At 42.3% G+C, this 12156-nt stretch overlaps 1 protein-coding gene across 2 annotated transcripts in view; it reads left to right on the forward strand.

Moving 5' to 3' along the window:
- The window catches only part of LOC115391246 (NEDD4-like E3 ubiquitin-protein ligase WWP2), a 51140-nt gene extending 41607 nt beyond the window's left edge, over positions 1 to 9533 (forward strand). For both annotated transcript variants that reach the window (XM_030095364.1, XM_030095365.1), the window contains 11 exons: positions 1516 to 1594; positions 2234 to 2305; positions 2386 to 2474; positions 4405 to 4564; positions 6194 to 6327; positions 6871 to 7011; positions 7092 to 7212; positions 7615 to 7719; positions 7835 to 7931; positions 8083 to 8155; positions 8947 to 9533. In XM_030095364.1, coding sequence (XP_029951224.1) covers positions 1516 to 1594; positions 2234 to 2305; positions 2386 to 2474; positions 4405 to 4564; positions 6194 to 6327; positions 6871 to 7011; positions 7092 to 7212; positions 7615 to 7719; positions 7835 to 7931; positions 8083 to 8155; positions 8947 to 9046 — 1171 coding nt within the window. In that variant the 3' untranslated portion in view covers positions 9047 to 9533. The remainder of the gene's footprint in view (positions 1 to 1515; positions 1595 to 2233; positions 2306 to 2385; positions 2475 to 4404; positions 4565 to 6193; positions 6328 to 6870; positions 7012 to 7091; positions 7213 to 7614; positions 7720 to 7834; positions 7932 to 8082; positions 8156 to 8946) is intronic.
- Positions 9534 to 12156: the final 2623 nt, after the last annotated feature.

Raw genomic sequence — 12156 nt, forward strand, 5'->3', positions numbered from 1 at the left:
GTTATTCCAAACAATCCACAGTGAACCTCCCAAAGCATAACATTGAACACAACAAAGTGTGGTCTTTGGACAAATCTTGATGTTTTATTAGAAATAGCATCCCGGTGATGTTTTTTAATGTCTTTTCCATAGTAGATATAACAGAAGAGCGACAGCTCGGCCCCTTCTGTGCCTCTCCATATTATAAAAAACGGATTGTAGGTTTGACTTTAACCTGTTTTAGCCTCATTTTACCACCATACTCATTGATTTGCCGTCATTTTTTGAAGCATTTTTTGAATCAGCTGTTAATGTAATGAAATCTTAGTTTAACCCTTCATAAAACGCAAAGTGAGATCTTTGGATATTGAAACTAAACCACGTATGATCCAAGTATTTTGCCGACTCCCTCAATACTGCAATTCCACTTTGTACCACTAGAGGGTCCGAACAGTGCTTTAGCAGGGCTTTGCGATTTACGGGAAGCAGATGGTGAATATGGAGGGATGAATGGGAGACTGAGAACGGACTAAAAGTCAGATTCTCCTCCAAAATGACTCATGTAAATCCTCCGTTCTGCATCTGGAAGGCTGCAGCCCGCTGGCTTCTTTTCTCAGTGTGCACTCGTCTCACAGCTCACCGCAGTGTGTGTGTGCGTGTGTGTGTGCAAGCTTATATTCCTGCCAGTAGTTGCATGAATTTCGAGTCTTCATTCTGTATGTACATCTGTGTTTGTGTGTGCACTTTTCTGCTTTTTGTGTTTTCGTGTGTGGTCGCTGCTCGTGTGTGCGTGCATGCGTGTGTGCGTGCGTGCGCGTGTGGTCTTCATGTCCTAACCCACACTGAGATGTGCCTGGCAGCTCGAGCCCTCATTACGTCCTCCTCTGCTACTGAAAACACTCCAGATCTGACCGAGCGCATTTGGCTCGTTCCTACTTAAAATACTTTGTCGCACATCATTTAAAGCGTCAGATTTCAGTCTGTTCAGCAGTTAGCTTTCAGACTCCGTAATCGAGGCGTTTGCCAGATAAAATCATTTTCTCAATAAAGAATGCATTGCCTTGTTTCAGCAGATATATTAAATTTGATTTGCTTCCACTTTGTGTGTTTGTGAACACAGTTAACACAGGGCTGATTATAATTGAAGAAGTGCTGGAGGCCAAAGCCTGATGATTGGACTTCTCTCTAGTAAAAAGTGTTTCTTTGTCTCTTTCTCTCAACTGTCTTTTGTGTATCTCAGTGTGTCTCTCTTTATGTTTCCAGTATGTGTGTGTGTCTGTGTGTGGCTGTGAGTTTGGTTGAGTTGAGTTCACACTAACACAGCTGCAGGTCTTCATCCTCTAACTTCCAAACTGTGCCTTCAGTTCGAGAATTTCGAGTTCAGAATCCTCCTGCAGGCCGACGTGTCTGTTTCTAATCATCAGTAGCGTTAAACTCTCTCTCTCTCTCTCTCTCTCTCTCTCTCTCTCTCTCTCTCTCTCTCTCTCTCTCTCTCTCTCTCTCTCTCTCTCGTCTCTTTCTCCCTCTTTCCCTCAGGTCTCGACAGGGTGGATCACCCGGTGCTTACGATCGCAGTTTCAGGTGGAAATACCACCAGTTCCGTTTCCTGTGCCATGTGAGTGTGAAGCCACCGAAAATCCCTCATCTGCAGTTTTTCAGATTTTCTTCTCCCACATCACGGGAAATAAAAAACATCTCTCACCACTAAAGCGGGAAGTTACAGCTGAGTTCTGACTTTTCTACCTTTAAAAGTCAGGCTTTCTTCTTTTATGTTACATGTGTAAATGCTTCAGAAGGTGTACGATAACAAGACTGTTTCATAAAAAACCAGGTGTCACATGGAAGGGCTAAAAATTAAATTCAGCTCTATTGCACCAAATACAACACAGTAATTTCAAGGAACTTTTAGAGTGAAACCAACTAGCATGAGCAAGCCGAGATATTGGAAAGGAGAAACCCCTTTTTAACTGGAAGAAACCTGCAGAACCAGAGTCAGAGGTGTAGACTTTCTGCAGATATAACAATTAAAGTTCATGGAGTGTGTTCTGATATAATGTGACAAGTAGAGGTCCTAACACAGAACCCTGTGGAACTCCATTTTTATCTTTCGTCTAAAGTGATGCGTCATTAGTAACATGAACAAACGAAATCTACCTAACAAATGTGACTGCAGCCAGTTTCGTGATCTCTCTCTCTCTCTCTCTCTCTCTCTCTCTCTCTCTCTCTCTCTCTCTCTCTCTCTCTCTCTCTGCAGTCCAATGCATTGCCCAGCCATGTGAAGATCTCCGTGTCCAGACAGACGCTGTTCGAGGACTCGTTTCAGCAGGTCGGGCACAAATTACATTTTGGTTGCTTGTCTCTTCGTTGCATCGCGATTTGATGTTTAATCGAGTTACACTTGACCAGATCATGAATGTGAAGCCGTACGACCTCCGCCGCCGACTCTACATCATCATGAGAGGAGAGGAGGGGCTGGACTACGGCGGCATCGCCAGGTGAGAGCGGTGACAAATCAAACGCACCTCTGTGGAGCTGCTCTGTGTTTGTGATGGTTTCCGTGGTGGAAATGCTAGTTTTAATTGTCGGTGATGGTGTTTTGGCTTTGCGTCTGCTTCTCCATGTCTGTACCAGCTTTATATCCCTCCTCTGGATGTCACCGTTCACACAAACTTTTGTACGATTTTTTTTTTCCTTTTAACATTAAAACAACCATATTACATTACAACATAAGAGATATAAAGACATGACGTGTTGCGCGTGCTTCTTAAGAAACATGAATGGACGGATGAATACTGTCACTGTGTTTGTTAATGCTGATACCGATGTCTTCTCTCTGTCCTCCTCCATCCCTCCATCCACCCATCACATGTATCTCCTGCGTCTGCCCCGTGGCCCCCCTCCCCCCCTCTCTGTATCTGTGGTTATTTTTCTGTTGGCGGGGCTTTCTTTGCTCTTTGGGTTTTTTTGCATTGTGTCTCTGTCTCCGGTGTCACGTCAGTGGTTTTACCCTATGGTAGGTGACATCATGCTGTTCTACCACAGGGTAGAACCACGGACGGGATGTTGGGAGGTGTCTGCGTCCGTCAGTTCGTCCTTCAGTCCATACACCCACCCACCCACCCACCCATCTTGCCCTCAGCAGAGGGAGGGCCGGGGCTCTTTGGGAGAGCTTGGTGCTGCAGCTGGTGGAGGGCCTTCATTCTGTCTAACATGCATCTGTTTGTGTCTTTGATTTGGTTAATCCTGCCTTATTGTACCATATGTTTTGTCTTTATATCATTTCTGTGTGGGCATAGGATGTGTTTGAATCTGTTGATGTGTTGTATGTTCATGCTTCACGTTTTTGTATTATTTGTGCTTTATTTGGCAAATCAAATCAGTCAGAGGAGAAACGTCCAACTCAAAAGCTGTGACTTTAAGTCATGACTGTTCTGTTTCTGATAGGTACATTTAAAAATAATTTAGTCTAAGATGACCTAAAGATAATCAGAAGAAGCAGCAACAAAATGAGTCAGTCTTTATTTATAGAGCACATTTCATATTCATGAAAAACAACGCAAAGTGCTAAACAGTCAAATCAGTTATTAAAACAAAACCGCACTTCAATCAGGGACAGGATGATCCCATCCAATGTGAGATAAGCCACCAACATGCAGACAGAAAGAGAAGCTAACTGCTACTTCAGCATGCTAATGCTAGCAGCAGCTATACTGGATACAGACTAATGCTAACGCTACTTCCAGTGTGACATGTTCAGGATTAGTGGGTCCACTAAACAAGATCGACTCTTGTTTTCAGACTCAAACATGAGTAATCAGTCACTGAAGTAATGGAGTTACAGTAACTAGTTATTTTACAATGACTTTTTCCCACAACACTGCTCCGGACCTACAGTTTAGAAACTGGAAATAGTCACTTTATTCTCATTTAGGACTAAAACAAACAGAGCATTTTTTTTAATCAGTTTAAAAATGTCAGTTTGTGTCAACAATCATGTTTTATTCTTTTGTTGGCTCTTTTTTCTTACTCCATCTAAACTTCCACATGAGAACTCTGTGTGACTGCAGCCCATTAATCATATTTCTACGCCCCGATGTTATTTATTCCACACACAATGTTCATAAATGTGTGAGTGAAATATTTATGATCTTTTCTTGCTGATATGAAATATTTACTTCATCATGATTTGTTCCTCTTCTCATGCTGATTGTATTATCATGAATGTACTGTTTATGTTCTGTTCATTTTTTGTTGGTGTTTTTTTTTTTTTCTGTTTTGATCACTTGGTCTCAGCTGAGAAAAAGAAAATCAAACTCTTGTCCTCCTCCTTGTGAGCCGGTCGCCTTGTTGACTTGTTGAAACCCAGCTGGCTGTGCGTCCCCGCCGTGTCGACGTAGTAACGCCGTGCGTCCTATCGCCCTGCAGGGAGTGGTTCTTCCTGCTCTCCCACGAGGTCCTGAACCCCATGTACTGCCTGTTCGAATACGCCGGCAAGAACAACTACTGCCTGCAGATCAACCCAGCCTCCTCCATCAACCCCGACCACCTCACCTACTTCCGCTTCATCGGACGCTTCATCGCCATGGTCAGCAGCTTTCCCGTCCAAATTTTTACTTTTCAGGGTTTTGTGGTAGAAAGTCCGGTTTGGCTCTTGCTGCAGTGTCACGCCAATCTGTGATTTCTGCAGCTTTTCAACAGATATCAGGAACAGAAAAGAACGAATCACTAAAAAAACTTGGCTGCTAACTCTGTGCTGAAGGCCCATTGACGTAAAGCAATCCAAAACTGAACTGAAAGGTTTGACAGCCCTGCTTTAAAGGTTGTGTACGAGAATGACTCCGTTTCTGCACTGTAGAGAGCAGTCAGGCATCAGCACAGACTTAAGTGTCCACATATCTGTAGAAGAGCTGTGGAGAGCAGAAAAGAGATTGTCTTGGAAGTCCGCACGTCTTGTGTTTCCTCCTCTGTTCTGCGCTCGGCTGGTGTTTCCAGGGGAGGTTTTTTTCATGTTTGGTGTGACACATTGTGTGCTGTAACGTCTCTTCTCCCTCCCTGTGGGATCCGCACCCTCCACCCCACCCTCGGTCTGCCACCCCACACCCTCCACCCCACCCTCGGTCTGCCACCCCACCCCTCACCCACAAGATGACCTCACGGCCGCGCCCGCCCCGCTGCAGCTGCCTATTTTTAGCCACAGAGGGCACTCTGCTGACTTGCCTTATAAAGATGCTCGCCTACTGCTTCATCTGGCAGAGCTTCTCTGTGAAGGAAAGACTGAGACTCGGTTTGACGTGAATCCTAAACGCTTAAGTGACAAGAACATGTCCAAAAACCCTCACATTTCTACGTCAAGACTAGAAAAACAATGCATGTCCAAGTAGCATAGAGAGCAGCCAGGGATCAGCTCAGAAATCAATTAAAATCTGCTAGATGTGAAGTGTCAGGAAATGTTCAGTTTTAGCTGGAGGCACTCGTAAAGTCATAGATTTCCTCTGATAGCCTCTAAAAACAGCTTCTGATATCTCTGGAAATTGAAATTCACTCAATTTGAAGCTGTTTATTCAGATTTAACACACATCTCTCGTCTGTAAGATGTGCTTCAAACAATAAAGAATAAAGTAAAACGAGCTGCTCATAAAACACTCAATTGAAGATGTGACGTTCATAACTTTTCAACATCACCTGCGTTGATAATTTTACAGAATCTTTTTACATCATATTCATCCTGAAAACATGTAAAACAAGATTTAAAAGAGTAAGATTCCTGAAACTGATCCTTTTCACTGACTGAGTGTTAAACGAAGTGTTACACAATATTCTAACATAAATTACAGTAATAGAACGGTTTGGACTGAGGTGTTTGTGACTCCTTTGTGTTTAGAAAGTCTCACACAGCAGCAGCAGCTTTGACGTTGACTCATTTTTCTGACGTGTTTTATAGAAAAGTCGGTCTGCGAGCTTTTTCTTCTTGTAAATGATCCGCTCTGCGGTCGTTCCAGAAAGAAAAGCCTCATTCATGTTTCCTGCGAAGGTGATTGGCTCTGGAGGTATTTCTGACACTTCAGCGCTCAGATTTTTTTGTAATTTGTCGAGAGTTAATCTGAAACATGTGTCAGCTGAAGTCCATTAAACACCAGGAGAAGCTGGCAGGATCCCAGCAGGAGCAGAAGGAACATGTTCTGTTTTTGAAAATGCCTTCTGATGCTCGCCGCAGGCTCTGTACCACGGGAAGTTCATCGACACCGGATTCACGCTGCCCTTCTATAAGAGGATGCTGGACAAGAAGCCCACGCTCAAAGACCTGGAGTCCATCGACCCCGAGTTCTACAACTCCATCATGTGGGTGAAGTAAGTACTGAAAGCCGGAGCTTCATCCACCTGCTGCACCTCTTCATCCGCCTCTGACGAGCCAGCGCCTCACAGCCTGGACTCCAACAAGGGATAAACTCACTGTGAGGCCTCGGAGCTGACCACTACACGATGCACAGACTTCCACAGAGACACCAAATCCATTTAAATGTTTTCTCGTCATTCACAAACTTTATTTATGGAATATTTTCATAACACAATCAGCCAGATGAGATGAAACATTTGTGAAGTCATTTCAGGTCATTTTTTGAACTTCTGCTGCTAAATATATTGACATCAGCTGCTTTTCTAGCCTGTTGCAAAACCAGTTTGTACCACCAGATGGTGCACTGAGGCCTTTAAAGAAGCTGTAGGAAGAAATGTTAAGTCCACATTATTGTTAGCGTTCCTTTAGACAGACATTCTTCCTGTGGGCGTATCGTTTAGTTCGAGCTTCAGGGAGTCGTTCCACCCGGTGATCGTCTCCACCTACAAACCAAACCTCTGCTGTCACCCGTAAAGACGAAACCTGCTGTGTTTCAGGGAGAACAACCTGGAGGAGTGTGGGGTGGAGCTGTACTTCGCTCAGGACATGGAGATCCTGGGAAAGGTCTCCACCCACCAGCTGAAGGACGACGGGGAGAACGAGCTGGTCACCGAGGAGAACAAGGAGGAGTACATCAGGTACGATCAGCTCAGGCAGACCCAACCCAACCAGACGACAGAGAAGTGAGACATTCTAAAGGCTGTGATTGTTCCTCCAGCCTGCTGACGGACTGGAGGTTCACCCGCGGCGTGGAGGAGCAGACCAAAGCCTTCCTGGACGGGTTCAACGAGGTGGTTCCTCTGGAGTGGCTCCGATACTTCGACGAGAAGGAGCTGGAGGTCAGCGGGAGCTTCAGAGTTCTTCACATGGTTAAATAAACAAACACAGCTCAGGAGGCACAGCAAGCTCGAACACACAACATTTCTGCTCCTCACACCTGGAGAACATCTGTGAACTCCTCTGTAAGCTCAGATAAAGAGGAGCAGCCTCACCACCTCCTCTCACTGAGCTGTAGCAGCGCCGCCTGGTGTCAGGATGTGGGATTGCTCTGGGAAAGATTCCTCCTCTCTTATGAAGAGAATATGAGCACATGGAGGTGAACAGATTGAAATATATCTCTGTGTGTGTGTGTGTGTGTGTGTGTGTGTGTGTGTGTGTGTGTGTGTGTGTGTGTGTGTGTGTGTGTGTGTGTGTGTGTGTGTGTGTGTGTGTGTGTGTGTGTGTGTGTGTGTCCTCTGCAGCTGATGCTCTGTGGGATGCAGGAGATCGATTTGGCCGACTGGCAGAAGAACACCATCTACAGACATTACACCAAGAACAGCAAGCAGATCCACTGGTTCTGGCAGGTACGGCTGTCTGGTTGTAGAACACGTTCGGCTCTAGAGAAGCAGAACACGTTCGGCCCTGATGGAGCCGAACCACTCGAGTTCTCCTCAGACTGACGCTCTGACGTCCCTGCAGGTCGTGAAGGAGATGGACAACGAGAAGAGAATCCGTCTGCTTCAGTTTGTGACGGGAACCTGCCGACTGCCTGTGGGAGGCTTCGCTGAGCTCATAGGTACACACACACACACACACACACAGTTTAATAAATCTTGCAGGATTTCAGCATTGCGGCACAATGTTAAGGTCAAGAATAAAACCTAAATACTTTGTGTGATGAATGTGAATTGTGTGGAAGTGTAACAGTTTGTTTTTGGTCCCTGCAGGAAGTAACGGTCCCCAGAAGTTCTGCATAGACAAAGTGGGGAAGGAGACTTGGCTTCCAAGAAGCCACACATGGTAAAAAAAGAAAGGCTGTTTGCTTGCTTTGATGTCCAATCAGAAGAATTTTCTAGAGAGATGAAGGTTCTGGGAAGAGCTCAGATGAGGAACTCAACTCAACTTCATTTATAAAGCACTTTAAAACAACCATTATGGCAACAAAGTGCTACGCATGGGCAAGAAAATCTAAAAACAAATATAAATACAATAAAAGAAAACAGAACAATGAAATGCTGACACTAAAACAGGAACAAAGCCTCATAACTGGGTTAAAAGCCAAAGAGTAAAAATGTGTCTTAAGATTTTTCTTGAAAATGGACAGAGAGGGGGCCTGTCTGATGCTCAAAGAGCATTGAGGAAGAGCAAGTAGCTGCTGGAGTCTCAGGATTGATCAGAGATCCAGCTCAAGAGATTAACGCCCCATTTTACACCATGTTTTCAAGTGAAAGTAGAAAACTTTTGTTGTTTTTTGAGTGTCTGTTCACACCTCGACATTGCTCTGAGCCACTGAAAATGCAACTTTTTTGAAAATGTGCTTCTCCATCTCCATGGAAACAGGGAATAAAACACAACATTTCTGAAACTTTGGTACTGTACATGCCCAGTAGATGGAAAACAACAACAGTGGTCTCCTCCAGAGTGCCATGACTCCCGGTCCTTATTCTCCTGGACTTGGTAGTTTTAGAGTTGACAGTACAGGGCCTGAATCTCTTAAAGCTTATTCCCTTCTGACTGTAAATTATAATCAGCTCGGTGGAACAATAGCGCCACCGGGTGGCGCTGTAACGTCTCTCCTCTGTGCTCCACAGCTTCAACCGTCTGGACCTGCCCCCCTACAGGAGTCTGGAGCAGCTCCGGGAGAAGCTGATGTTCGCCATCGAGGAGACGGAGGGCTTCGGGCAGGAGTGACTCTTAAATCATTTTTAACATAAAGCAGCATTCGTTAATCACAGGGCTGAGAAATCATGTGTCACCTGAAAACAGAGTGTGTGTGTGTGTGTGTGTGTGTGTGTGTGTGTGTGTGTGTGTGTGTGTGTGTGTGTGTGTGTGTGTGTGTGTGTGTGTGTGATAATTTCGCTGTGTATAAGCATATAAACTGTGTGTGTGTGTGTGTGAGAGAGAGAGAGAGAGGATGGCACACACACTCCCTCCACAGCTCTCCTCCCCGCTTCAGATCAACAGCACCAAAAACCCAAACAGCACAGACGCAGTAATCACATATCTACCAGAGAAACACATTTTTTAAGGCTTTAACGAGACATCGGACCTGAGACAGCCCGAATCATGAACCCGAGGCCACACACACCAGATGTCATTTTATTTTTTATTCTTCTGTTCATTGTGAAAAGGTTTTTTTTTTCCTCCTGTACATAACAGAAATAAAAGAGATTTCAGTGTTAAACTGTTTGTGCCCTTTTTTTCTTTTAAATGAAAAACTATCAGCGATTCAGCGGTGTGTCCAGTAATGTCAGCTCATTTTTTTCCATTGTGTGTCTGTAGCTTTAAACTCAATATTTGTGAAATATCTGAGGTTTCAAATTGAAGCTTAGTGATTTTGAATTTGTAGCCCATGAATACACAGAAATAGTTAACCAGCCTTTTGTGATACGTACAGCATGCTTGTCGATATCACAATAATAGATTAACAATGTATTGTCATGGCTGACTATATAGCTTATTTTGAATGCTTGTAATGTAAAAAAAAAAAAAAGTGTCTATGTTTCATTATAAGATTAGAAGCCTTGAGATAATCCAAATGACCAGGAATGCCACGATAAATACAATATCTGTAAACTAACAGTGTTGGGGATCAGAAATGTCTTTGTGAATGAGTGAGAAAGAGGCTTGTTGAAGATGTGATGGGAGCATTTCCCAGATTTTAAGTCACATCTGCTAAAAATGTGCCAAGAAGAAGGACAAATACCCATATTTGTTGATTTTCCAGCAGCTGCAAATCATATTTTTCCTCCTTTTGTAGCAGACAATGGCATCCTGAGCTGGTCAAATTTGGGGATTAAAAACTTTAAAGATCCCTGCATTAACAAGACATTTGCATAATGTCAGCAGATGTCAGATTGTTTTGCACTTTCTGAGCTTTTTTTTTATTATAAAGTATTGTATACAGTTCTACAGCTTTGTCCTAGTACATTTCCAGAGTTTCCTCCATTAGATTTTTTTTCAGGCCTGTCACATCTTTTAAAGGTAGGTTGTTATCACTTATCTACAACCAAATCCATCCATTGCTCCTACAGTCAAGGTGCTTTTGGATTCAGGATCTGTGGAAGATCTCTTGAGGTTTCCTGTGGCAGTATTCTGCTGTTATACAGTGACATCTAGTGCTTCCAGAACTTATGTTGTGGGAAATATGGTAAATTGAAAACATTCCTCAAAGTATCTCTATATTCTCAAAATTATCTATTTGAAAAGCAAGCTTGAATTGAGTGGAATTGAATTGAAAGTCCTTTATTTTTCCCGCAGGGGGAAATTGCAGAGTTACAACAGCAAAGGGTAGAAAAGAAACGTGAAAAATTACAAAGTACAGCCATACGTGGAAAAGTTAAATATAATTTGAATATAAATTTTAGAAGATGGATTATATTCAGTTCAATGGAAGGAAATTTGTAAACGTGAAATTCATATTTTCTCATGATTATTTGCAAAATTATTTACACTGGAAAAACTATAACTTGTCTGACTGAAAACATGTCAGTGCCTTCAAAATCCAATTAAGTCCAATTAAATGACAATAAACTGAATTAATCAATTCAACTGAAGCAAATCAAATTATGTTAGATTGAATAATAAAAATATATCAATTGATAAATTAAGCAGATAAAATAAATGAATTATTATTATTATTATTATTATTATTATTATTATTATTATTATTATCATTATTATTATTATTATTATTATTATTATTTATTACCAACACTGAAGGGGCACAAACAGAACATGCAAACTCCAAACTCCAGTTCAGCAATATATACACATATATTCTATATTTTTTACTTTAAACTCAAATTAATTTTCTTAATTCAAACCAGGAAAAACCTCCAGGCTCCTACAATAATACAATATACTTTGAAAATACAATATATTATGGCGATAAAGCAAGGAGGAGGAGAAGGAAATATGACTTTTAGGTTATTGATTTTTCTAAATGGTTGATTTGTTATCTGTTTACTGTTACTGTTACCTGTTTACACATGTAGATATTGACAGCCCTACCACATAAGCAAACCCCAGCCCCCAGAAGCCTCACACAAGAACCAACAGTTAACCAACATGCTGGTTCAACTACAGCTGAGGAACTGTCCAAATCAAAGTCAAACAAAAATGTTCTCTCTTATTTTTCTTTTTTACCTTTTTTATTGCCATGTGGTTGGTTGGTTGGTTTAATTGTCAACGGTTGCCCTGCTGGTAATAGTCACTTTTCCACCCATCTTATAGTTGTGAGCCTAGTTGTTAAGGCTCAAAATTAATGTTAATTAAGCAGCATGTTCAGCATTCCACTATAATGACAATAAACTGCACATCTTATTTGCAAATTGTACATATAGTGAACATCATGCATGTAGCTCTTTGTTTTTTTTTTTCTTAATTATTTCATTTTATTCTTGGAATCAAGTGTTTTTATGATTAGATACTCAGTAGAATCACATGCTCTTTTCAGATGCTCTGTTGAAGTTTCTCAATCCCTCCCAAGCCATCGACCACGTCTGCTGCTGCTGCCTCCACCTCAGCAACACAATCCGCCAGTGATGCAGCAGAGTCAAGGCTTCTCCTGGTGCCGAACTTCACCCCAACATGTTTGTTACACTGAGAACCTCTGCCACCCTTCCTGCTACAGTGGCTCCTGCTGAAAGAAGCTTGATGTTTGATTTTGTGCGTTATTTATAGTTCATATTAGCTAATCATATTGTGTTTCATATACCCATTTCAGTTTTTTGCATTTATCTTAATTTTTTTTTTTTTATCTTGTTGACAATGCCGATTATGAATTTGCTTTCTTTAAA

Source organism: Salarias fasciatus, chromosome 7 (assembly GCF_902148845.1).
Source record: "Salarias fasciatus chromosome 7, fSalaFa1.1, whole genome shotgun sequence".
In the NCBI taxonomy this organism is placed as follows: Eukaryota; Metazoa; Chordata; class Actinopteri; order Blenniiformes; family Blenniidae; genus Salarias; species Salarias fasciatus.